The 27,294-nt window shown below is 43.3% G+C and overlaps 4 protein-coding genes across 6 annotated transcripts; 1 reads left to right on the top strand and 3 right to left on the bottom strand.

The window, feature by feature from the left end:
* Nucleotides 1-123: 123 nt before the first annotated feature.
* On the bottom strand, nt 124-6,706 carry ccnt1 (cyclin T1). 2 transcript variants are annotated; one of them, XM_047040695.1, is made up of 9 exons: nt 6,499-6,706; nt 5,570-5,651; nt 5,298-5,426; nt 4,765-4,825; nt 3,923-3,985; nt 3,743-3,788; nt 3,389-3,552; nt 3,112-3,182; nt 124-3,007 (listed from the first exon to the last, which is right to left on the bottom strand). In XM_047040695.1, the coding sequence occupies exons 1-9, from the start codon at nt 6,669-6,671 to the stop codon at nt 1,721-1,723; spliced, it is 2,076 nt and encodes a 691-aa protein (XP_046896651.1). In that variant the 5' UTR covers nt 6,672-6,706; the 3' UTR covers nt 124-1,720. The 2 variants fall into 2 exon arrangements, with proteins under 2 accessions (XP_046896651.1, XP_046896650.1); XM_047040694.1 differs by having other exon boundaries at nt 3,743-3,797; nt 6,499-6,705.
* A 158-nt stretch (nt 6,707-6,864) lies between these two features.
* LOC124481055 (SAP domain-containing ribonucleoprotein-like) lies at nt 6,865-10,612 on the bottom strand. Of its 2 annotated transcripts, none has more exons than XM_047040822.1 (11): nt 10,530-10,612; nt 9,510-9,612; nt 9,184-9,233; nt 9,035-9,102; nt 8,821-8,872; nt 7,771-7,844; nt 7,649-7,686; nt 7,466-7,503; nt 7,311-7,388; nt 7,106-7,189; nt 6,865-7,021 (listed from the first exon to the last, which is right to left on the bottom strand). In XM_047040822.1, exons 1-11 carry the CDS (start codon nt 10,560-10,562, stop codon nt 6,980-6,982), a joined length of 660 nt encoding a protein of 219 aa, XP_046896778.1. In that variant the 5' UTR covers nt 10,563-10,612; the 3' UTR covers nt 6,865-6,979. The 2 variants fall into 2 exon arrangements, with proteins under 2 accessions (XP_046896778.1, XP_046896779.1); XM_047040823.1 differs by having other exon boundaries at nt 7,481-7,503.
* Nucleotides 10,613-19,187: 8,575 nt separating this feature from the next.
* pmelb (premelanosome protein b) lies at nt 19,188-23,853 on the top strand. Its single transcript, XM_047040701.1, has 12 exons — nt 19,188-19,286; nt 20,458-20,553; nt 20,652-20,798; nt 20,884-21,012; nt 21,154-21,315; nt 21,431-21,781; nt 21,937-22,215; nt 22,302-22,433; nt 22,625-22,727; nt 22,839-23,044; nt 23,192-23,288; nt 23,403-23,853. The coding sequence occupies exons 1-12, from the start codon at nt 19,232-19,234 to the stop codon at nt 23,539-23,541; spliced, it is 1,896 nt and encodes a 631-aa protein (XP_046896657.1). The 5' UTR covers nt 19,188-19,231; the 3' UTR covers nt 23,542-23,853.
* On the bottom strand, nt 23,722-26,944 carry LOC124481007 (tubulin alpha chain-like). Its single transcript, XM_047040742.1, has 4 exons — nt 26,834-26,944; nt 25,497-25,719; nt 25,238-25,386; nt 23,722-25,142 (listed from the first exon to the last, which is right to left on the bottom strand). The coding sequence occupies exons 1-4, from the start codon at nt 26,834-26,836 to the stop codon at nt 24,162-24,164; spliced, it is 1,356 nt and encodes a 451-aa protein (XP_046896698.1). The 5' UTR covers nt 26,837-26,944; the 3' UTR covers nt 23,722-24,161.
* Nucleotides 26,945-27,294: the final 350 nt, after the last annotated feature.

Raw genomic sequence — 27,294 nt, 5'->3', positions numbered from 1 at the left:
TTCGTCATTTGATTGGCGTTGAGCTGTAGGTAACATAAACACGATTGGCGTAATTTGTCTGTCTATTAAAACGTAACTCGACATGTGCACTTGATGAAAACGGCCATACGTTGGGACATTTCATTTTAAAATATTTATTGACATGGGATTATATCAACCACATTACAAAAAGAACAGTGTTCACCAAAACAACGCAGACCTTAAGCTCATTAAAACAAGAAACACCCCAAATGATTCATTTCCAGACCTGAGAGTTTATGTGGTACCGCTAAAAAACACTAAGATGATGGACATGTCAAACTTGGAGCTTTGCAGCTCGTGGTGGGAAACAGAGGGAGCAATGTGATTTTGCGTTGATTCGCATGAGTGACGTCATTGAACTGCATTAGTGACATCTTTCTACGTTCATATTAGCTACATCAGCTTTATTGTGGTCATTCATTTATGTCAGAGAAAACACATTCCCATCTGCAACACATTCCCATCTGCAGCAAACCAAACTAATCCTCATTCATGTATTTGTATTTTAGGAGGAACATGGTGGTTCAGGGCAACACATTTTTGCCCATGTCAGATTGCCAAAAACAACTGTGGTGCAGACATCAAATGAAATTACTTTTTGATCATGATTTGTTCAATGAACATGACATAGGTTCACACACCTAATACCACCTTTTAGGAAATATTTCAATGTATCAAAGACAACAATAGTATTAGACAATAATGGGAATAACACTTAGCAGTTCTGTTTCAAAACACCTAAGACAAGTCAGTTCCATCATTAGATTTTATACTGCACTGGTTTGTTTGTGAATATTATGTACATAGATATGTAGTATAAACGGTCCGTTAGTGTAATTATTTGAATATTGACATTTTACAACCATTTAAAACAATGACTGCAACACATTATAGCTTTAAAAAAAATGTTACGTTTTTTTTAAATAATTTACAGGATTTTTTTAGCAACTTTTTCAAATGTAAAAATATTTTTATGTTCACTTTAGTAATTTTACAATATCTGTACAACATTGTTTACCAAATAATTCAGAGAAAAAAAATATATTGACAAATCAGAGGGAGAGAAACTATGCCTCAATGACTACAGTACGTGAACAATCAATGAAAACAATGGCTTTGGAGACATGCATTTTCAAATAAGCTTGTGTAAGAACAAGTCTATTTCTCTGCCCAACAGGATGCAGCAGAAAGAGCAGGCCATCTTTAGAAGAGGGTTTCTTTTTCTCATAAGCATTCATTACTAATGATAAATATCACACTTTAAAAACATAAAAAAGACAAATTGCTAACATGACTTACCAAGTAAGAAGTAAAGCAAATGTATTTCAGTTTACATTATTCACTCAGAGTAATGCTGAACTAACTTCAAAAAAAGGGATGGCTAAAATATCAGGTCCCATCATTCCACGAGTTAATGATACAAAATGGATCAACATCAAAAATAGTATTTACACATTTCATAAATAATTTTTTTGCACATTTTTTTTTCTCCTCAAGTCCCATTATTGCCCCCCAAGTAAATATGGTAAAACAACGAAACCTAACTGAAAGTATGTATAAAAAGTACATTTCTTTGCTGTCAAGTTGAACCCCACAGAATCTTGATCACCAACACCCAAAAGGACGCAGAATCAATGAGAGTAATGCTTTATGTAACATGGTTGTGATGGCAATTAAATAGCAATTGATTCAAAAGAGTTCATTTAGGTAAAGGTGGCAGTGGGGGAGGGGGTTCAGCAGGTAGAGGTGGTGGTCTCGTGTTGCCCCCCCTTGAGCTCCCGCTGTACCTGTACTCCCCATACTGTGAGCGATAGTCAAACATGGCAGGCTGGGAAGGCTGAACCCCTTGAGCACTCAGCAGTGAGTTCAGCATCTCAAACGTGTCCTGGTACTCATTGGACTGGCCGCCTCCACTTATGTTGTGACCGTTCGTGTCTGCCTTCTCCCCCTTGGAGTGGGAGTAGTTTCCAGGGTGGTGGGGTAGGCCCAGGGCAGGTAAAATGTCAGAGCCGTGGCCCAGAGCGTGTCCAGATGACGAGGACAGGGAGGGCAGCTGGTAGGAGTTTCTGGAGGACTTACTGGCTTTGGAGGTGTGAGAGCCCGCAGTGGGCTCCTGAGGGTGGGTCCTCTTTCGAGACGCAGAAGACGAGGAAGAAGAGCTCATTCTGGACGAGTCACTGGGGACCTTTTTACTGCTCCCTCCCCCTCCGCTGGCACCGGATGAGTGTTTATGGGAGGAAGACGAGAGGGAAGCCCCACCGGAGGAGTGATGGTGGTGGTGGTGATGGTGGTGGTGGTTGGAGCGCTCTCTGTGCTTGTCCCTGCTCTTGCCCTCCTCCCCTGAGCTTCCTCGTTTCTCAGGCACGCGGATTCGCACCTTGATGTCTGGGTCCAGAGCCCTGCTGCCCCCACTGTGCCCCCCACCACCTCCAGGACCAGTCCCCAGGGGGAAGCGCATCTTTAGGGAGCTGCGATCGTTCCTCTCCTTCTCCAGGGGGATCTTCAGGATGATGGGGGAAGGGTTGTTGACGTCGGAGGACGACGAGCTGGAACGGTGCGAGGAGCCCGACTGCTGCTGGTGATGATGCTGCTTCTCCTTCCTCTGCTGGCCAATCAGCGCCTGGGCAGCGGTGGCATAGTCTCTCTTGACGCTCGCCTCCATGTTCTCCAGCTTCCTCTTCTGTGCGGCCAGGACGTCGGCGTGCTTGGCCCGGTACTCGCTCAGGGACACTTTAGCGGGGGCGTGCAGTTCGTGGTTGGCTTGCTGGGGGTCGGCTTTGCCGCCGGCCTGCCAGTGCTGGGCGCTGCCCGCTGTGCCGCGGTCCGTGTCATCCATGGAGGAGGACGAAGAGGCTGGGGCCGAGAGGCTCATCAGGCCCGCCAGCGTGCTCTCCGAAGAGGCCATGGATATCATGCTCATCATGGCGTCCGTCTGGTCTCCGTCATCCTGGACTTTGGACTTCCCCTTCACTGTCTGCCCAGCCGCCTGGGACGACAGACGGGGATGTGAGACGCAGTGACAGGACGGGGAAGAGCCCACACACATGAGAATTCTTAAAGCTGTGCGTGTCCAGCGTTAGACAGACTTACCTTCCAGTTGCGGATGCGTTTTAACCGGCTCGGCGTCTTTTCCAAGATCTGCAGAAACTCATGTGTGAGTTCTGTTGAAGAGAAGAAATCATTCAAATGTTACATGGTAGATGAATGGATAAAATGGCCCACATTACTCTAGAATTCCCTTTCCATCCATTATCGTTGCACGCTGGCTCCCCAAAAACTACATTCCATCCAATCCAAAGCTACAAATAAGATGAGACCACCGGCCACAGTCTACCCGGGTGATTAATGGTGTGATATTGAAGCGTACCGTCCAACAGCTCCAGGGTGACAGTGGGGTCCACATACTCCCACCAGTGCTTGCTGTCTGTGGACACGGGGATCTCCCAGTTTGACCACTTGCAGGCCAGGTGGATGCACACGCAGGCCACGATGGGTGGGCTGTACTGCAGGCAGAACGTGGTCAAGTGCAGACTACACGGCAGGGGGGGTTCCAGGGAGCCGCCGACATTGCATGGAAGAGGAGGGAAGGGAAGACAGAACCGTATTCAGAGGACACTCACATCAGATGACTGGACATTACACTCTCCTGGGGTTTGGTTTAGATGAGCATTGCTTTAGATTGGATAGTCCTGCTAAAATGGACACAGAAGAGTGCATATACCTGTTGGTGGCCATGAAGTATGACGTCTGGGCCAAGTCCTTACTCGCTGGGACAACAAAAAACGGAAACAAAAAGTACAATTAAAACCTGCCACGTCAACACCGTGGCTATTTACGGGATTTGTCAGAGACTATCAGTAAGCAACGGGGGAAATAGTGAGGAGTGCTTTTTGATGCTTACCTCTGACAAGCTGAGTGCACTTGACAACATGAGTATGTGGGTGGTCAATGGTGATTTCAAAGGCTGTAATGAAGGGGGAGAGGGGAGACAGAACAGGTTCCATGAGCAACACAACTCCAGTGTATAGTATATTATCCTCTAGCCTGATTAGTTCACAGAATTTAAGGTTGCCATGGCAAAACAGTTCTGCTCAACAGGTACTGATTTTACCGACACAGCTCACTTCGAAGTTAAAGCCCTGAAAGAAACATTATATTTTACGAAGACCGATTAGTGAAACTAAGTGATTAGGAATGCACTGTTTAACGTCTTCAGGTAAAACCCTGGATAAAAAATGTGGATGAGTGAGAATAAATGGCTTGGCAAAACAAACAATTGGAAAAAACATTTTACGCAACTCATTGAGCCCAAAGTTTCGGTATTCCGAAATTAAACCAGGGGCAACACATTATCCCTTCTGAACTGTGAGATTAGTCAGTCCTTTGTATTTGATCAAAACTGGAATTGAATATATTATGGGCCACTCCATTCAATTCAGTATACCGTATCACAACCTGCATCATGTTCTTTTAGCCCAAATTAAAAGGCTTAGAGTCACCGGAAAATTGAAGGTAATTGTGAAAGAAAAGGCTGCATTGTAAAGTTGATATGAAAACAACAGATAGGACAGACATGAGTGAAATACAGAGCTCATATGAGCATGGGGGACTAGAGTTGTTTTCAATGCTGCAAACCCCTTCAAGACACTTCTGTGGACAAGAGCAGAGCTGGTTAATAGTACCTTAAAAGCACATCTCTCTAGTTTGGGGAATCAGAGACTCCATTCTTCACTCCCAACTTACCCAGGGTCTGGAGTATAATGCTCTCAAGAATGACCAGGTCTTGGGCTTGTTGCAGATAAGCCTGAGGTTGAGAGGACAGGCAGGTTACTCACTGGGAGGCATTCTCTCTCTTTCACCCAGCACTCTACAACTTGCTTTCCTCTCAAGCAACCTTACCGTGGGAGTACCAATGGTCCCAGATCACCCAATAACTTTCAATCAAACTACTTCTCAAGCAAACAAGCAAGCACTTCCAAATAGGAAAAGTGATAGTCAAGGTAAGACTGAAACAGGACACTGGAGGCTTCAGATTAGCTAGACAAAAAACACTGGGATGGATAATGCTGCCTGCACATCATGCATTCTGAGAGAGAAAAGGGGGATGTGTGTTAAGATTAAGAATGACAATTCTTTCAACTGACAAGATGGCTCTATATTCCTCAAACGGGACACAGAGGGAACCAATACTTTTTATACTGAGACACCACCCTCAAATCAACTTGGTGCCCTGTGAAAAGAACAACAAAGACCAGTGACAACCTAACTATACTTACATCGCTACGGATGTCTGGTGATGGGTCCTGAGGGTTGAGGCATGCATGGGTCACCTTGATTACATGTTCCAGTTTACGCGGCTGCTCCTCAACCTTGGCAGCCAAGAAGAGTGTGGCGGGAGCTATGACCTGGTCAGAAAACAAATGTAATTAAAGGGGAATACATGCTTCTACAAGCAGAATTATGCTGGGAAGAAGATCATGATATACAGGAGACATTAGGCTTCAAACTGTCATATGCAAGGGGAAAGGGTAGAAATAGACCAACTTACATTTCTGTGAAATCGAGTGAAAGACTGGACCATGTAGAATCTATGCATGTAGACAATGGCAGTATTTATTGTGAGCTGGGATCTGATGCACGGTGGGTTAAGGTTTACAGCTGAAATTGAACAGTCTCTACAACAGTCATCTGTATCATATTAATCACCATTTAAAAGAAAATGAATTTCTACATATTTTGATGCCAATAGCGGTTGTTTTGGCTGCCATGACAGTACCACCATCTCTGCAGAATAAGTTTGGGGAATAAATAAACAGCCCAGATACCTCAATATCACTGCCTTAACGTATTACGCACCATTTACATTCTCCTGGAATAATGTTGCAATAAAGCTTTAAAACTACAGCTTCAAAAGTTCTCAAATACGTACCTGCACCCAGGATTCTTAAGCAAGATTTTTAGCATGCTAATGCTAACACAAGCGCTTTAGCTAGTCAAAGAAAAGCCAACGGGCTAACTAGCAACGACGGGGCCACACGACTAATAACATGAACAATCGAATTTCCTATAGTTCTTTCTTGGCTGGCTAGATATTTAAAGAATATTTCCAACTTGCCGCTGTTTCTATAACAGGCTCAGCGTTTGTTCTCCACAGGAAACGCCAAACGGAGGCCCGTAGAGGCCTAGACCGCAAGCTCACTAGACCAATGTGCCCCCTACAACAAGCGCCGCAAAGAACCGCTCTACGCTACAGCTAACAACCGAATGTAGCTAGAGGCTAGTTAGCCCTTACATCATCTACATGAACAAATACCTGCCACAGTAACATTATAAAACGGAGAATGAGAGACAATCGATATTGGCAAGCTAGCAAATACATAACCATGCCGCCAAACCGGCGTCAACCTCTTTTCGTTAGCTAGGCTAATGCCTTAGCCTAGCAAGCTGAGACGCTAGTCGTACCACGACAAAAGATACACATTGAGTCGCTGTCCCATATCCTGAAGGAGATTTGCGGCTTGTTGTCTGTAGGACAATTCCTTATCTGGATCAAGCCCGGCACGTCGCGACGGGCTATTCTCGATCTGCTCTCTGGTATAATACCATTTGTTGTTGTTTGTTGCAGAAGGAGAAGGGAACGAAGCCGCCATTACTGAGAAGGACGATGTTTAAAAAAAAAAAAGCGTCACAGGAAGCTGCGTCTTTGATGAATACGTCACAGTGGTGCAGAATCACCACCAGATGGCAATGTACCGAAATCTACATGCGCAGTGAAAGCTGTGTCGACCCAACTCCTGCGACACAAGGTGTAAACCCACAGAAAGAATCACACCAAATCTGGAAAAACTGAAAACAATTTTAATCACAAAATGTTACAAAATAGGGAGGGAGGGGAAAATAGGTCTGACACAAAATACAGAGCTATAAAAAAACAGCACTCCAAAAATGTCATCACTGTTTAGACCTTTCCGAACCGTTCAGAGCGCTTCTGTTTTTTTGCCTGTTGAAAAAAATGAAACCAAATTAGTTTTACTTATCTAAGCTCGATTTTGAGAAACATTCAGGAAAGACATCAGAAACGTACCTCAACATCTGCACTAGCAGGAACAGCACTGGTCTGGACCCCAAACCTCTCTTTCCGTTTGATCAGCTTCTCGTCTTCTTCAACCTGGGACAGAATGGCTTGATTTGATCTAACTGAATGACCAATATCACAAACTACACTCTTGTTTACAATTTAAACTATAATAACTACACATGACCTAAACAAAATATTACAACATGTCCACCTTTTTGGAAATGGAGGAAACATTCCCGCCAAATCGTTCAGCTCTCTTCTTGAGCTGCTCAGCGCTGACCATCACAGGCTAGAGGGGACATACAAATCCATTAGCTCTGCTTCCTCACTGCTATATTAACAGTAGGTGGCAACATATGATGATACCTTTATATTACTCACTGTTTTGCTATTCAGGGATACACCTGTAGAGTGGGAGATATATACATTTGTTAAGTGGAGCACATATTTTCAAATTAGTACCTCCAAGAATACTGTTCTGACCAGAACACTTTAAAATGTGCCTAGTTGATAAAATATGTTAATATTCAAAAGACAGCATGTACTAACCTCCGGGGGGACTTGGAGAGGTAACAGGCAGACCAAACCTGAACAGAAAATGCATATAAATCAACCATATAAAACCAGAAATGTGTAGTCAAAATGAGCAAGGGATGTCGTTTCACACTGACCTGGCAGCACGTATGGCTTTCTTGCTTTCAGCTGATGCAGGCACATTGAAGCGTTCAGCCCTTTTCTGTAATTTCTGGGAAAGCAAAGAAAAGCCTGAGTTCACTATGAGCCTTGTCAGAGGACTTACTGTGTTCACTATGAGCCTTGTCAGAGGACTCACTGTGTTCACTATGAGCCTTGTCAGAGGACTCACTGTGTTCACTATGAGCCTTGTCAGAGGACTCACTGTGTTCACTATGAGCCTTGTCAGAGGACTCACTGTGTTCACTATGAGCCTTGTCAGAGGACTCACTGTGTTCACTATGAGCCTTGTCAGAGGACTCACTGTGTTCACTATGAGCCTTGTCAGAGGACTCACTGTGTTCACTATGAGCCTTGTCAGAGGACTCACTGTGTTCACTATGAGCCTTGTCAGAGGACTTACTGTGTTCACTATGAGCCTTGTCAGAGGACTTACTGTGTTCACTATGAGCCTTGTCAGGGGACTTACTGTGTTCACTATGAGCCTTGTCAGAGGACTCACTGTGTTCACTATGAGCCTTGTCAGAGGACTCACTATGTTCACTATGAGCCTTGTCAGAGGACTCACTATGTTCACTATGAGCCTTGTCAGAGGACTCACTGTGTTCACTATGAGCCTTGTCAGAGGACTCACTGTGTTCACTATGAGCCTTGTCAGGGAACTTACTGTGTTCACTATGAGCCTTGTCAGAGGACTCACTGTGTTCACTATGAGCCTTGTCAGAGGACTCACTATGTTCACTATGAGCCTTGTCAGAGGACTTACTGTGTTCACTATGAGCCTTGTCAGAGGACTCACACTGTTCACTATGAGCCTTGTCAGGGGACTCACTGTGAATGCACACAAGGCTTATCATGATGGACAAGCATATACGTGGAAGTCAGCATTTACCGTGATGACTGGGAACTGTTTTGTTTGGCAAACAACTGTTTTAAATGATTTCCATTGAAGGTAGCGAGTATCGAAGTTAAGCTTTATCTATATTTGGGAAACCACTAACCGGGATTGTTAAGAAAAGCTTACATACCTCATCCACAGACACTGGTGGTGTGATCTTCACAACCTTTTTAACAGCCAACCTGAAAAAGAATGAGCAAGCAATTAAGTTAGTAATCTTTGAAGGGCTCTTATGTATCATGTGCAATATAGTTGGCTCTGGTCCAGGGGATTTTTCAGGAAGACCTTTGTCCACAACTGTATCTTGATGGACCCAAGATGATTAAAGTGTCAAATGAACTCACTCCTCAGACACTGCAACTTCCTCCTTGTTATTTTCTTGGTCAGCGGCATCCTCAGCTTTGGGGAAGTCCTAAAAGTAGAACACCAATCATCAGTTATTACCACAGATCAATACATTCTCGTTCTTGACGTTTGAATGGTTATGTTGTACCTCTGTGTCCTCTCCCAGCACATCATCTTCATTCACGTCTCCACAGTCATCTATTAGAAATTGAGTGTAAAAAGGTGTAACACTACATTGTTTAATCTCTTGGAATTAGTAAAAAAAAGAAGAGTTTTTGATAGTCAAAAACTTACAATCATGGCAATAATTTCATAAAACATGCACTTAAGTAAACTCTATCTATTTTAACCTATCTAATAGTAGATATGAGGTCAACATTATATGCAAGTATTATTGGTGAATTATCTAAAGTGAGGTAGGCCTATATAACTGTTTACCATTCATTGTAAATGAATGAATGAATAAAGTCTTACCTCCATGTTCCTCCAAATATGCTTGCAGCCGAGCAATAAGTTCGGCCTTGTTTCCCTTTATGTCCAGATCCCTTGCCTCGCACTCTGCCTTCAGCTCCGCAAGCTGCAAAGAGAGATGGGTAGAATAGTTGGATTCGCATTTAGTTGACAAGAAACATGAGCCAAGAAACATCTCAAACATGCAGGACAGGGTTAAGAACCACTGCTGTAGATCAAAACTAGCTAGCTATCACACCCTTCTGATATTCTTAGTATGCAGAAATATAAATTCTAGTTTCATCCAAATGTGAACTTTTAATTCATGCGTTGTTTATAAAGCGAAAATAGCTTTTAAATGAGATAGGTTAGTATAGGTCGTGGGACAGATACCCTAAGCAGTTTAAGATCCCTAGCTACCTAACGTTAGCTTGCCAATGACAGTCCTGTACTAGCCTAAAGCGCATCAGTTCCTAGCTAACATAACAATGCTAGCTACACTAGCAAGCAAACCAACATATCCAAACAAATTTAAGTCTCTAAAATATGTGTAAATGCAAATAATTCGCCACTGTGTAGTGCTTCCCTATAATTATGAACAAATCCTTTAAACAAATCAGGCATAGACTGTAAATAACATTTATATAGTCTATGAAATTAGATTTAACTGCCTTGGTAGCTAGCCTAAATATTTAGCTATAAAGCACCTTGTTCGTCATTGTTTTAGTTTTTCTTCCAGGGCAACTGGAAGTTTGTTGATTATTATTGATTGATCAATCAGTAGTTAAGCAGTCAAATCTTCCATTTGGTAAATAACATTTTGCACTTTTTGCACTAGCCCGTCTCACAGTCACTCAGTTTCGGCAACGTGACTCGTGCGCACCTGAGCAAACAGTCACTTCTTTCCAGATAAAAGTCTAGCTAAGCAATATGATAATTCTCCAGGTTGAGCATTCCTTTACATGGTATCTGACAATGGTTCAAGTATAACGAACATACTCCAATGTCTCTATAATAGCTAAATCAGTTTGAAACGGCATAAACCTTGAGTTTCTGGAGATCTTCAACATCAGCCATCTTTCTTTGTTGAAGGAAGTGATTTCTACACAGGATTTGACCGCTTCTACGTCCCAAAGCGCTTAGTATTGGTATAGTTGCGTCACCTGTTGTAGAAACGAGGTAATTTCTACTGGTACGTCACACAGTATACTTTATTTTCAGTGTTGTCGGTACGGGTTATAAAACGTTGTGTGTGTGTACATTGCGAACTTTTAATTATATTTATATATCAAGATTATGCCTCAAAATAGCTTAGGCTAGGCTGAATCCTAGGCCCTGCTTCGGTTCTTGCCAGCATTCTAGAATCTAGATCGACTAATTATGTCAACATATTATGACATCGCACGAGACATCTTTTCAGTCAAACTCAGTCAAACTCACACATAATTTGCGACGATGACATGGTGCAAGGTGTATCAAAACAAAACCAGGTACTTTCCATTCAGTTGCTATTTAATTACATGTTTTACATTTAAAAAAAGAAATTCAGCCATGCCAAAAAGTAAATGGTAGTAATTATATGAGTCATTGAATATATTTGAGCCTACAACCTTGTGAGAGGTCATTAAACAATTCTTTTGTTACTGTGTGACTTTATTTTCAGACAAAGGCGTCTGTGGTTTTGAAGAAAATGGGGGTAACTCAACCTATGACGGAGTCTCTTCCACCACTTAGGAAGGCACATGAGGTTAAAAAGATCCCTCAACCAATGAGCAGGCCACCTGAAAAGACAAAACTTCCTGCCCTGCCTGGTTTCACGGTCCCTTTGTCTATGTCAAAGCTTGGGGAAAAGGTAAGACCTGTACCAAAGGTTAGATTTTAGACCATTTCTAAGGGTACTCAAGCACCCCTAAATTTAATCTCAGCCCCTCTAAAAAATAATTAAAAATATTGTTTATTATCATTTGATGCTGGTAGATTTATATTAGTAAGGGGGTTTAGCACTTTTGCAAGGCACTGTATTCATGTCACATTCTCGTTGGGGGCTGAGCACCCCTAAAGGTCTGATCCTAGAAACGCCCCTGCGATAGTGTATCACAGCATCAGTCTATTGTATGTATATTAGAAATACAATTTTGATTGGTTTCTGATTCCCCTCAGTTCTATCAGTCAACATCTGACTTCAACCTCAGTGATCCACACTGCCATATCATGAGGCCAAGTTACAATAGTCTGCATGATCCAAGCCTTAACGAGTATTATCACCAGAAAGATAAGCACAAAATGCTGAAGAGGATGAGGTTGATCACTAAAGATGACAAAGTATGTCCAAATCAGCTCAATGAATCAACAAAATGATTAATATGACTATCAACCTGACATACTGCTCTCACAATGTTTTGTCTACACCAAAGGTGGTATGCTCTTTGAAGGAGTACAACACGTACAAGCAGTACCTGCGTGCTGTCAAGAATAACCTTGACAAAAAGTCAAATAAAAAGATGGTAAGTAGTGTATAGACATTTCTGAGATTAAAAGTTTGATGACATCTATTTAATCTGCCTGTGTTTAATTTAGCTTTTTTTTCACTCCAAACATTGTCACGCCAGACATTGTCAATACGTATTGTATTCCTCAAGGAGAAACCCTTGAGATGTTTTCTTAAGTACATTTAATTTAACACATTTTAGAGGGAGCAGATGATGAAGCTGGTCAAGCTTCAAGAGGAGGGCCGTATTCCGGAGGAAGTGACGCTGGCAGATATGACTGAGTACTTATTGGAACATCTCCCTTTGCCTAAAGTGTCTAGGTGGGCAGGTAGAAGGCATCAAGCCACTATACGGTTGTCGTGTAGGGATGAAATGATGTCAATGTCACTTCAAATTCGATTATTATTATTTAAACCAGAAACAATGCTGATTATAAGATGTGCTACATGATATCTGCAGGGCAGATGATGGACAGCTTGGATTGTGCAGTCCAAAGAGAGAAAGCATACTCTTTAAACATCTGGTATGGTTGAGTAAAACATACATGTTAAATAGTACAAACACATTTTGCGGTGCCAGGAAAGGAGAAAAGCTCCTTTGTCCTCCTTTTTCCTCCAGAGTGAGGAAGACTGGATTTCGAAGGAGCGCTACCGTCTGAAAGTCATTGAAAAAGATGTGAGGCAGGAAGTCAACAAAGCCAGGTACCAGAAGGAAGTTAAACTGAAGAGAGATCGTAAGGTAAGACATTGCCATGTAATTGACAACAATAGCTTGTTTACTGTGAATCATTCAATTCCAGTATTATAGGATTTGTGTCTGTTCAATTGAGGCAATCCAGCCCAACTCAATGTTCCTTACAGAGAAAGACCCTCCTGGAGCAGAAACAAGCCATGCAGCAGAAACAAACTCAGGAGACTCTGCAAAACCTTGAGGTGTACAGGAAGATGAGGGAAGCCAGGATCCAACAGAACATGTTTCTGCATAACATCTTTGACACGCCAGGACTGGGTACGTTTTTGGAAATGTTTTAATACATTTAAAATATGAGAGGACAGCATCACGTCAGCATGCAGGATAGGCAGTCAAACATAAGCTCTACGTTTTCACCACCGTTGAACCTGAAGGTCCTGTAAAGCAGCATGTCGCTCCTTCTGCTTGTTCAAATACAAAAATATAGTAATTAATAAAAATTAAATAATAGTTCAAATTCAAAAATGGTTCCACTTATTACATATATTCCAATTCCATTAACTATTCTTTGAGTGGGTGTATTTTGTAACATGGTTAGTGCCAATTAATTTAGAATCATTTATAGATGTGAAAAGATATTTCTCTCTGTAGGGAAATCCCTTGTTGATGAGTGCATGGTCCCACATACACCAAGACAGGAGTATCTGGCTCCAATGACTGGACAAGTGAAATACACCCTGGAAAAGATGTTCCAGGTAGTGTTCCACTACACCTTACTGTAGAACAATGTTATTACATAATGTCATAATACATCATCGTTATACAGTACATAGTCTTTAAATGTGTATCGATGGCCAGGTACATAATATGTAAAGTATACCTCTAATGGTGCTTTCCCTCCTTTTTATTGTTTCTTTCTTCAGAGCTCCTCAACTGTGAATGTATCCTGCAAAGGCAAGGCCACAATTCCTGCACCTAACACTCACACAGACACCAACCAAGAACAAGGTCCTGTAGTAAACCACCAGGTTGAGGTTTCCTCTGCTGACAAGACTACAAGGAGGGAGCAAGATGTTCAAAATAAAGGGATCCAGGATAAGAAAGTCCAGAAGAACAAAAGGTTTCCCCAAGGTCCTCTCTCTAAGGTAAACAGCTTTCCAAAAGTTGGAAAAATGCAGAGACCACTCAACCTCTCCCAATCACAGTCTCAGACCAAGCTTGAATATGCTGTCACCCACGCTGTCCTGAACCATTTGGGCACGAAGCCTATCAGGATGCAACTTGCAGAGTCCATCAAGTGTGGGGTGATCCTTCAGAAGACATCAGTGCAAGGGTTGAAGCCTGTGGCACAAAGGACTCAGCATACTAGAATAGCAACAAGCTTGCTGAAATGTGTTTCTCAAGTCGTGAATCCCTTCAAGACCAGTGATGAGCCTGTTCACAGACTCCGTGGAGGTGGCTCATCAGATCAGGCTGATGAGCCACCAAAAGAGGTGATGGACACTGATGAGGAAATCAATTTCTATGTGACAAATCTGATCACTGACGTCATGGAGTTAGTCAAGGATAAAGTTGACAAAAACATACGTGAAGTCATCCCTAAAAGGTTCAGAGGCATCTCTGCAAAGGCAAGCCAGATAGCTCTCGATGTAGTCAATGATATGATAAACAATTTGACATTTTTAGTCCAGGCAAACACCGAATACCTAACATGGGACGGTCACTTTAGTGAGGAAACATCGGTGTCTACTGACAGCAATAATGTAGAGGGCACTTTGGGACCATTCAGCAGTGTGCCCACCACTGTATCAGAGATGGATTTACAAGAAGCAAAAATGGAGGATATTGCATTTAATCTTATCAGAATGGCATTTGACAACATCTTGTCAAAGCAAGTGATGTCCACTGAGGGTGAACCCAACATGTCGAAGGCTACTTTATATGCCGGCAATAATGACATTGTATTCTCTGGACATAAACCAGTAGCCACATTACCTCCACTGGGCAGTGCATTTGCTCAAGGTAAAATGGCTGCCTTGAATTTGCAGACGCCTTCTGCCAAATCATCCCTCTCGTCTTCATTGAAATCTTTCAGTCAGGACAAGATCACATCATCTGAAAACGCTGTCACCTCCTTGACATCAGAGAATACCCTGAAAAACCGAAGCTCAGAGTTTTTTGGCCTGGTACCAGTTCTTCAACACCTGCCTGAGTCCTGCCCAAGATCTAGTGAGCTCAAGGACAAGGCTGTTATGAATGGTAGCACCAGGGACACCAGACTGGGCTCCCAGGTCCCAGTGGATCACAAAGAGATGGTCACAAGGTCTCTAACGATTCAAAAAGAGTATGATGTGCTTAAAAAACCTGGCAAGGTAAACCCAGCTGTGTTTGACCTCCAGAAAGGCACAAGTGAGAAGAAAGCCTCCAAAAGTATATCTTTCCCCCACGTGTATTACATACTTGTGGATGGTGTGCTTGACCATTTCAGCACAGGGCTTTTCAAAGACAAGTTAGCCCGGTCTGTAAGGGATGAGGTGGTACGCTCCCTCTCTCTGCCAGAGTTTAGCACCGTGAGCCTTCACTGTGAGGACTCTACCGAGAGGCATCAAATGATTGAAGATTTGATGACAACAGCAATCCAGAGAATTTGCGTGGCGCACCAGAGCGACAACCAAAGCTCCAGTGCTGAAGACTCAACAGGTGGAAAGACATTCAGCAATCTCGAAGTTGCTGCAGCTCAGCTGATACAGCATGTTTTCCAGACTGTGAAGAAAGATTTTGGTGACAAGATTAAGCATGATTCCCCAAAGAGATCTCTCTCCCCCAAGGTGAGTCAGAGAACCATTGATGCTATGAGCAATGTTCTGGGTGACATGGAGACCAATGTGGAGTACAAGACTCCAAACACTCCCTGCCCCTCACCTATCTATTCAGAGGACTTGCTCACCAAGACAGCCAAAGAGCACCCAGCAAAACGAATGGACTCTGCCAAACTTAAGCTCATATCTGATGATCTAGTGAACGATGTTCTCGATATGTGCAAAGACAGGGTGCTTATTGAATTAGCACTGAATATTAATGAGGCACAAGCTGAAGCGAATGCTGCTGCTGGAAAAGCCAAATGCAACCTTTCTGAATCGGATGTCTGCCATTTTCCATCACAAGTCCCTCCACTGCTCCATGAGGGCACCAGCAACATCTCTGCATCCCGTGTGCTCCCTTCCAGTACAACAGATTTAGAGGATATCTGGGGACCAACTGTAAACAGAAGGCCACCTCTTCTCTCTCCCAGTGGAATGCCTGTGGATGGCAAAACGGTGGTCAGAGTGGAATGTGTTTCTGACTCTGAGGCAGGGTCCCTTCAACATAAAGTGTACCGAGCCGGAAGGAGTTCTTCATTCCAATACCCCTATCTCAACATCATCGATGAAGTCCTAGATCACATTAGCACCCAGCCGTTTCTAGACAACGTGGCCAGGTCTGTGAAGAATGAGGTGAAACGCTCCCTATCGCTGCCGCAACTTGGGTTGAACAATCTCCTCTCTGAGGACTGTCCTGTGAATTATTTGATTGAAGATATGTTAAAGTGCATATCTGACAAACTCAACCAGTGCACACCCAATCGAGACCAGGTCTGTCAGTTCTGGGCTCACAGTAGAGACTTCCGACCAGACACAGCAGGTGAGGACAACACTCTACCCGAAAAGACAGAGGAGGTTTCACTCGCCAGGATGGAAGCTGTCGCCAAAGAATACATTTTAAACATTCTGGATGAAGTCAAATGGGAGCTTATTAACAAAATTAAACAGGGCTCTCCTCAGGGCACGCTTTCTCCGACAGTAAGTCTGGCAACTATACATGCTGTCAGCAGAGTTTTGGGTGGCATGGGTACTTTTGTGATGGAAAGCAACACCCCCTTGATTCCTGCTTTTTTCCAACTCCGGTTTGATGCTAGTGAGGTCACATCTGCTGAAGCATCTGAAGGTATCCATGGGCACCTGGGGATCTGGTTATCGTCATCCAAAATGGAGTTCATCATTTCAAGCCTCATGGAGACTATGTTTGACAACCTGTTGGATAATAACTTTATGTTGGCGGAGGAGTCTGATAAATCTGTATCACAGAAGGACACTGTGACTCTCATAGTTGATGAAGTAAAGTATTTCACCATTGAAGAAAAACAAGAGGCTCCAGTTAATGAGCAGCTTTCCTGTCAGTGCAAGTGCATTTCGATGAAGAAGCCTGCTGTCATTGAGCAAGGTACCCGGAATTCACCAGCGACAACACTGGACCCGAGCACAGCTGAGGAGACAGTATCAAGCTCTGTCTCTATGGAAACGCAGTGGTGCGTCCCAACGGCCTCTTCATTTTGTGGTAACTATGACAGCCCACATGAGTATGCCTCGAGTGATTCTGATTTCCTCACTGTGGAAAAGGCTCAGAGAATCTCTGAGACAGACAGCAAAGGTGGCCGGGACAAGTCTCCAATCCAGCTTGAGTCCTTCTCCTCCGGATCCATCGTGGACTTCTCCAAACAGCTCACTGCAGACGAGAAGTCTAAGAAGGTGAAGCTGGAATGGCGACCAGTCTGCAACCTGGCAAAATCCACAGAAATCGCGCCAAAGGAGGTCAAGGTTTGCACAGTCTGTAGAAATCCCTTTCACTTTCCAAAGGAGACCATGCGCTCAACAACTCCATCCTCGTCTGATGAGGAGTCCCGTTCCCTGACCTCAGAGACAGACCAGAGCAACGCTCCCAGCCTGAACCTTGAGTCACTGTTGGACTCTGATGAGGTCAACTACCAACTGGAGACCAAGGCATCTCACAGAAAAATGAAGGCTCTGCCTGTTGTGGATGAGAACCTCTTGGCCTTTGAGATCCTTCTGAAGGTCCAGGACCATCTAAATGCACTGCTGCCGCCTGTGTCCCTCTCCCCACGCACCACCCTGCAGGCTGGAGAGACAGTTGAGCTCCAGAGGGAGACGTCACAGCCAGGATCATCTGCTGGAGAAGATGCTTTCTGCACTACAACCCAAACGTTGAGGGAAAACTGAGACATATTCAAAATGTCTTGTGGAAGCATTTGATTCTATATTTCGTATTATAAACGATCTGACTTTTCATTGTACTTTACTATACATGCATTATGATTTGTTTATTAGCAATGACTAAATAACATTGACTAAATAACATTGACTAAATAACATTGACTAAATAACATTGCAGTTTAAAAGAAAAAGACAAAAAGGGACGTGTGTAGTGGTAGGGAATAGTAGGTTTGAAGATTTATGTTAATCATAAAGATAACATGGATTGAGAAAAGATTTGCCCTGAGTGCGAACATTGTTTCATTGTATCAAAACCAAAAATGTATAGCACAGTAACTTTATAGTTCAACTAAGGGTATGACAAATCCGGATGAATTTAGGTAGTCACAAGCACTTCAGTAATCCTTATTAATATTGCATTCCTACCATTTTTCCTTTAAGCAGAGTCTCTCTTTGCAGTATGTGTGACCTATTGTTCTATTGACAGACAAAGCCACTTTCCCCATCTTACCTATTTGTGTAACTCAGGTAATCCGTCCCATATCAAAAGTGTTGATGCTGTGAATTTACAGGCAAAGATACCTTTAAAATGATTTGTCTGGAGAATTTTCTGTTGTTGAATAATATAATACATACATAATTATATTCAATAGTATCAGCAGAAAGAGGCTGAAAGAATTTAGGTATAAATCCGTTAATCAGCCAGACTAATTGAAGAAATAGGCCAATTTGTCAGGTGGTGTTTAAGAGATTTAGGCTATTCACAATCTAGGGACTCATGACCTTCACACGCAACATGATTAATACGCCAACTTCAACACAGTTGTGTCTTGGGCCTTCACCTTTTTAATGAGAATAAAACATGCCATAATGAGCTATTCATAAACAGCCACACCTTTCACAAGAAGTCCTTTAGTGGAAGGACTAGTGATTTCACAGGGACCTTCATCCATGCGCCTCATTTTAGTTATCTAAGTCACTAACGTGTAATGAATGGAATAGAATGGAAAGGATACAATAAGGATGTTATGGGTATGTTTGATGTGGACAAGAAAGAGAAAAAGATGACGATGATAAGGAGGAGGAGAGCATGATTAAGATTATCCTGATGAACTCACAGCATCTCCAGCACCTTTCATTCTGAACTGAATAGTTACGCAGTAATAAACCATATCCTTTTGTTGTGAGTCAAGCAACATATTTACTTTCCAATAATCTTTGCAGACATAATTCCTTACATGTTGCTGAACAAATATGCATGTTCAACATGTAAATCTAATTTCATTTGCTGACCCACATAAGTAATGCTGTATAGTACATAACTGATATTCACAAAAGGTGTGTCTAAGCTTTGTGATTAGGAGGGGCAGCAGGCCAGAGGGAGGGTTTAGCTAATTCCATTGGCTGTGAGGCAACAGAGGAGGGAATTTATAAAAGTCTGTCACTACTATGATGTTGGGAAACCAGCCTGACCTACCACCGAGAAAAGGAACATTTCACCAAAAGCAGCGGAATCAAAATGCGGGCAGCGCTTTCAGTGCTGGTGCTGGCCTTGGCTTCATCGGCTGTGGCAAGTGAGTACAAGAAGCTGAAGCCTTCCAAACAACATTCAGTTATGCTTCATGGAAACACTCAAACTTATAGGGACAGATACAACCATTCTGCGAGTGAAAATCTTGTCCATATAAATGTGTGCAATCTCTTCGCAAATATATCATATTCCTTCTTTGTAGGTGATATTATTATTGTGGCACAGTTTTCCTGGGCTAGTTGTATGAACAAGGATTATCGTGATCATCAGGTGGTTTTAGTGTCTCATTCATTCCTGTTACTCCATCAAGCATGGGGATTAACTAAAAGGCATGCAGATCACAGGATGACCGCGTGCATCACTTTATGTGCACAATGTTGATATGCACTTATGGGTAAGAAAGGCCCATGTTGATACAATATGAGAGACTTAGCTATCATGATATTAAATACCTTGTAAAACTGTTATAAATGAATTTATATGTCCTAGAGTATTTTACAAATGTGAACATATGGACAGTACACATGTTAATGTGCTTAATATGCACTAATATGCAAAAGTCTGCAAGGATAAATTTGGTTATTAGAGAGTTTTAAATCCATCTGTTGTGGTAAAAATATCTGTCAGTTATTCTTACCATATAGCCTCTGGCCACTCTTCATTGTAAACTAATCATGGGGATTATTGCCTGTGATGTGACACAGTTTTGAAAAAGGAAAAAACAAACAATAATCCCCTTTGTGCTTAATCCAAAGGCAAGCAAGTGAACCCTTAATCTAGGGTTCACTGTACCACTCAGAAGACAGACATAGGAGCAGGATTGAAAAAGATTGTAGAGTCTTTTGTTGGGGTGACCAGTGGTTTTCCTCTCAAATGTGGACACCATGAAGGATGATGCCTTTCTGCAGGGGTCGGTTTTAAATCCCGTCCATACAATTTCCTACATGTCCTACTCCCCTCTCTCTATGTTTTTTGTTACTTTTCACTGTCTGTCCACAAAAAGGATCAAATGCCCTAATATATCACAAAACAAAGTATTAATTTGCAGACAAATCTGGGTCATATAGACAAGAGCACCCTCCTATGGTCTTTGCGAGTGGTAACACATTTCCCTGCTACTCAATTGGCCAATTATTTGTGATATTCAGCAAGAACTTAAGAGATAGGACAGGTATTCTGTTCCCATTTTCATGTCCTCTGTGCTGATATTTTAGAGCCTAAAAACCGTTTCAGCCGGTATCCATCATGGAACACCAGAATGTATCCAATCTGGAAAGACGGGGACCCTCGCTACGCTGACTCTTGGAAAGGTATGCAAAGGTTGCAGGGCTAGTTTGGTCGCCTTATTAGGCTAATCACGCCCCCACACCCTGTTTTTCCTATGATTTAAATGTCTATCCTCCATCAGGTGGGCATGTTAAATTCATTGTGGGAAACGATGCACCAACCCTGACTGGCGCCAAGGTTACCTTCACCATTGACCTGGAATTCCCCCACAACCAGAAGATAATGCCCAGTGGAGAGGTGGTGTGGGCCCAGGACTGCACAGTCAATGGTGAGCTCCGCCCTCATTGTTTTAGCCTTTCTCTTTCACCACAATGTTTCACTAATATTGTTGCCTTGACCCATGTTTGTTAAAGGGACTAACTACCGTGAGTCGGAGCCCGTGTACCCAACACAGAACACAGAGTGGAATGGAATCTTTCCTGATGGTACTCTGTTTAAAAAAGACAAGCAGCCAAGCTATGTGTTTGTCTGGAAGGCCTGGGGTAAGAATAGCAAAAGCTAAAATAATAATTTACATACAATTTAGAAATTTAGAATTATTATAAGTTAATTAATCATTGCAGAAATAATCAATATGCTCTATTTTAGTTGGTGAAACAGTGTGCTTTCCTTTTGTCTCCCAGATCAATACTGGCAAGTGTCTGACGGCCCCTCCTCCTCCTTGACCATCAGCACAGACAACGTCCCTCTGGGCTCCTACACTGTGGACATTGTCATCTACCACTACCGCAGCAAGGAGAAGTTCATCCCTCTGGGCTACGCCTCCACTGAGTTCTCCATCACTGGTCAGAGTCAGGCCTCCAGACAAGTCATCCAAACTTGATCAATCTCTGATTTGTCCAGATGAGAACAACGGGATTATGCATTTGACTGTTTTTTGTTGTTGTTGTCTTCCATCAGATCAAATCCCCTTTGCTGTCTCTTTGACGCAAGTGAATGACATCGACGAGGCCGACTTGAAATTTGTCCAAAACAGGGCTATCGCCTTCAGTGTCTCCCTACATGACCCCAGCCAGTACCTGAGCAATGCTGACATCACCTACAACTGGGATTTTGGAGACAACAGTGGGGCCCTCATCTCCCGGGAGCTGACAGTCACACACACCTATGTGTCGTCTGGCTCCTTCAGGCCCAAGGTGGTGGTGCAGGCTGTCATCCCTGACATTAGATGTGTCACCCCGGCCAACACCCCCACCGTCAACTCTGTCACCTTACTGCCCCCTGGGCCACATGCAGATATGGACTCCACAGGTTGGCAATCATTTGAAAATGGTTCTTTTTTTTATTATCTGAAAGATGTATTTGCAACTCATTCATTGATTCCTAGCATAAAGTTATGTATACAACATGCACTGTGTATATATGTAAGGAAAAAAGAAACATGTCATGTGGATTCCCTCCTCCAGTGAGCGTTCCAGCCGATGCCTCAACTGCTCCAGTGCTGTCCTCCCAGAGGACTGTGTTCAGCCTGGACGTGGGCCCGACAGCGCCAGCAGAGATGGACTCTGAGGAGGACGTGACCGAGGACGAGGCTTCCAGCACATCTGCTGCTCCTGCTGCTCAGGATGCAGTCCAGCTGGTCCAGACACCCTCTCCAGTCAACCCTGGCATCCCCACCGGCCCTGCCTTGGCCCCAGCAGCCTCCAAGGCTCTGGAGAGAGCAGGCGGAGAGGCTGTGACCGCTGGTATGTCTGGCTGATGGTTGGAATGATTCGAGTTGAATTGCGTTGAACGGTAGGGTATCCAATGCCTTGTTGCTTTCTCATTAAAGATCGGGCAGCGACGAAGACAGACCCAGGTCCTTCGGTGGTGGTTGCGAAGCGTAATGCAAATGACCCACCATCTGATGATGACTGTGTGATCTATCGCTATGGGTCCTTCTGTACTGGGATTGATGTGGTTGGTGAGTTCTCAGTCAGTGCTATCAGAGAGAGTTTCCAGACTCAGACTAGTCCTGGATAACATCAAGAACAATTCTCCCTGGCTGTAGAAAAGCCTTGTGTCAGTACAATTGTTATGTTCTGTCATAGACTTGCACTCAAAACCTCTTTGTTAATTATTGCACTGACAAAGCATGTTTTTTTCTGTGCTAAGAGGGCATTGAGAGTGTGGAGATCGTCCAAGTGAGCAACACTGTGTTAAAGACCCCCGAGGCTGAGAAGAATATGGTTGATCTTACCATTACCTGTGCAGGAAGGTGAGCAACAGTTACAGCACTAATCATTTCACCAAGCACACACATGGTCATGAAAAATGTAGTTTTCTGGTGTTCTGTATACCTTGGTGTTCACTCTGGTCTGTTCCCTAGCCACCCAAAAGAGGTGTGCAGTGTGGTGCTGGATGCTGATTGCATGAGGCCAGTCCACACAGAGTGCAATGCAGTGGCTCCCTCTCCAGAGTGCCAGTTGGTTCTGCGCCACTTCTTCAACAACTCAGGTGTCTACTGCATCAACGTGTCAATGACCAACGACTTCAGTCTGGCCGTCACTAGTGCTAGGGTGAATGTCAACATGGGTATGTTGTCCATCTTTTGTGTTTGCCATAGTAAATCAATCATTTTCCAGATTGCACCGAGATAGAGCTCTCTTGACCAAAACAGTTGTGCTTTTCTGCCCTGTTTGGGAGTTTAAGATTTCTGATTCATTGTTTCCTGGGTTGCAGGTCCTGCTCTCTCTTCATCTGCTACTGTAGCCATGATGGGCATGCTGGGGGTCCTGATTGTGGCTCTCACTGTAGGGACAGTAGCCCACACTTACAAGTAAGGTCGCCCTTCAAGATAACTTCACTACAATTGCAATGTATTTCTAGACTAAAACAAATTTAAAGCCAATGTAACATATAGCAAATGTCTAACTGTATATCATATTTTTAGGCACAGACATTTCAATAGTGAGTCTGAGAAGTCTCAGGTTAGTCAGGGACGGACCTGTGTTCCCGGGATGTTCTGGAATTGTCTGGGTCGACGGTCAGCTGTAGACAACTGCCCTCTCCTCCAAGAGAGGCTAGTGTGAATCATCCTCCCACAACAACCAAGAAACATCTCATTTGCACAGTTGAACATGTGACATGTTTTTTATACATTTTTATACATGTTTATTTTTCTGTATCAAAGTTCATTCGTGTGTGACCAATTTTATTTCAAATTTCAATATACACTTAAGTGATCTGTTCGTATAGCTTATTTTATGATTATGATTACACCTACCCAACTTCATCTATTCGTTTTTGCATGACTAGTATGATTATGGTGCATTCTGAAACTGTGGGAAACCCCTTTGGTGTAATATTTTTTTGCGTGCTTTTCCCCTTAAATTTTACTTACCAAACTGGTGTATTTTCTGTTTATGAAAATGAGTGTGTTCAAACTTGTAAACAAGAGCTACTTAAGGGTTTAAACGGAAGACAAAATCCTCCTCTTTAATCAGTAACATATTTAATGACTTTATGAATTGAATGGTCTTGTTTTCTAATGGAGGAACTGATAATCCAGACAATTTATGGTGAGGCTAAACTTATAGCATAGCAAATGATGAACATCAAATAGACAAAATGCCAATATCTATTCATTTTTATGAGGTATCAATCTAAATCAAATCATGCAGTCTGACAAAGGCTTATCTCCTATCCCATTTCAATACTCCTCTCCCTCCTCCTCTCCCTCACCCTCAATGGAGTCAACCCCCACCTCCTCATAATCCTTCTCCAGAGCTGCCATGTCCTCTCTGGCCTCAGAGAACTCTCCCTCCTCCATGCCCTCACCCACATACCAGTGCACAAAGGCACGTTTAGCATACATCAGGTCAAACTTGTGGTCAAGCCGAGCCCAGGCCTCAGCAATAGCCGTGGTGTTGCTGAGCATGCACACAGCCCTCTGGACCTTGGCCAGGTCTCCACCAGGGACCACAGTGGGGGGCTGGTAGTTGATTCCAACCTTGAAACCAGTTGGGCACCAGTCAACAAACTGGATAGACCTTTTGGTCTTGATGGTGGCAATGGCAGCATTTACATCTTTGGGCACCACATCACCACGGTACAGAAGGCAGCAGGCCATGTACTTTCCATGGCGAGGGTCACATTTAACCATCTGATTGGCAGGCTCAAAGCAGGCGTTGGTGATTTCAGATACAGAGAGCTGCTCGTGGTAGGCTTTCTCAGCTGAGATAACTGGAGCATAGGTGGCCAGAGGAAAATGGATACGGGGATAGGGCACCAAGTTGGTCTGGAACTCTGTCAGATCAACATTGAGGGCACCATCAAAACGAAGGGAAGCGGTGATGGAGGAAACTATTTGACTGATGAGCCTGTTGAGGTTGGTGTAGGTAGGACGCTCAATGTCGAGGTTCCTACGGCAGATATCATAGATGGCCTCATTGTCCACCATGAAGGCACAGTCAGAGTGCTCCAGGGTGGTGTGGGTGGTCAGGATGGAGTTGTAGGGCTCCACCACAGCTGTGGACACCTGGGGAGCTGGGTAGATGGAGAACTCCAGCTTGGACTTCTTGCCGTAGTCAACAGACAGGCGCTCCATCAGCAGGGACGTGAAACCAGAGCCAGTTCCACCTCCAAAGCTGTGGAAGACCAGGAAGCCCTGAAGGCCTGTGCACTGGTCAGCCTGAGGCGTGGGAATAACAGAAATCAAGACACAGTTCATTCAGAAGATGATGAGTGATAGATTACTATTGATTTTAATCATTCAAAAGAACCCACCAGTTTGCGGATCCTGTCCAGCACCAGGTCAATAATCTCCTTGCCAATGGTGTAGTGTCCACGGGCGTAGTTGTTGGCCGCATCCTCCTTGCCAGTGATGAGCTGCTCAGGGTGGAACAGCTGGCGGTAGGTTCCAGAGCGCACCTCATCTGTGGAGAGAGAATGAAAACTTCATGTAGGGTAGTTAACACAAACCCCAAATAGTTGTTATTTCATTACACTTCTACTCTATGTACTTTGAAGCAGAGACAAAACCTACCAATGACTGTGGGCTCTAGGTCCACAAACACAGCTCTGGGGACATGTTTCCCAGCTCCAGTCTCACTGAAGAAGGTGTTGAAGGAATCATCTCCTCCTCCAATGGCTTTGTCACTGGGCATCTGTCCGTCCGGCTGAATCCCATGCTCCAGACAGTAGAGCTCCCAGCAGGCATTGCCAATCTGGACTCCAGCCTGGCCCACGTGGACTGAGATACACTCACGCTGAAGGACAAACAATAGATGTCATTACTTAGGCTTGAATAGGTGCTTGGTATCACGGTGGATAGAAAGTTGTCTGGTATGGCCAGTGTATAGGATGTGAGTATGTGAAGTGCTAAGTCAATAGCCAGTGAAACCATTTCCAGTCTCCAGACTCTGAGACATTGGATCAGCTCCCTCTATCTGAGATGGGAGGAACTGCACAGGAGGCACCACCCTCTGCTGCAGTCTGCTGAGACAGTGCAATGCAAGACCTCAGTCTACATTAATGGATCCCAGCAATGTGTCTCATCTCTATCTTTTCCACGCTCTCTCTCTCTCTCTCTCTCTCTCTCTCTCTCTCTCTCTCTCTCTCTCTCTCACTTACTCACCACACTCCTTTCTAGAACATTCATCTGCTTCCACATGTTCATGTGAGTGCTCATGGATATTGACAAATAAGGAATATGTGAAAAAATGATTGTGACAAACATACCACGACACAAATGGCCTGACAATGAAAATAAGTATCAATAAGATCATAACCTGCTTTACATTTTTACGTTAACAAGCTACATTTATGACACCCAAAAATCAACATCCATAGAAATTCGGGCCAGCTGTCATGTGGAAAAGGGAATCTGTGTACTGGAGTAAATAAAACATAATGGTCAGGAGTTGTTGTCTGCCTGAGTCCGCACCCAGTCTGCCCCTCCCCACCTGCTGACCACAAGACATAGGGATGGATGTCGATCGCATCCGAAATAGGATTATAGATCAACGGTTTGAAAAATATTTGGTTAAATTAATATATATGCTGATTTTCCTTATAAAAAAGGATAAATTGCCCTTTCTGCAGTGTCATTAGTTAGACATCAAATATCAATCAGTTCATTGTCTAATCTCGAACAATGGAGCGAATTCCACTGAATACAGTGATTACATATTTTCAGAAGCGGAAATAGTTTTAGGATCAAATATTGCTATAAAATTACGGTGTCATCGAAATGTCAGCCAATGGTGCCAATTGTCTATTTTCTACCCACTAAAATGGATAGTGTCGGGAAAAATCCCATCTCAACAGAAAACAACCGTAATTATTTCAGACTTACATTGCTGAAAATACTACATGACTTACCATGTTTTCTGAAGAGGTTCGAACAATAAGAGAAAACAAGGAAATACGCAGAGAAATCCTTTTATTTGTGTCTGTTTGAATAGGTGTACTGCCTGTCAGAGGGTCGCTGCAACGACTGCTGTACGGAGGAGGCGGAGCTCCGTAATTAATGTAGGCAAACGTTTCGAGTATTGGAAATGGGCTGTAAATAGACTTAAAACATGCATTGTTCATCATTGTAATTGTTAACATACACCCTCATACCATACATTCTTTGTTTGTAGTTTAATTTAGTATTAATCGTATGATTTGAAAATTGATGACATCATAACACATCACGTGGTCTTTGATGCATTGTTTTTTATGCTTACTCCATTTTAATTTCCATTTTTTTTACACTGGAAAGGCTTGAGTATGTTTGTCTCAGACAACACCCATGACTTTGTTCCCTTAAAAAAAGCAGTGACAGGTTTAGCATAGCA

This window comes from Hypomesus transpacificus, chromosome 18 (genome assembly GCF_021917145.1).
Source record: "Hypomesus transpacificus isolate Combined female chromosome 18, fHypTra1, whole genome shotgun sequence".
Classification (NCBI taxonomy): Eukaryota; Metazoa; Chordata; class Actinopteri; order Osmeriformes; family Osmeridae; genus Hypomesus; species Hypomesus transpacificus.
Note: the sequence above shows the minus strand (reverse complement) of the source record. Positions and strands in the feature narration are given on the sequence as shown.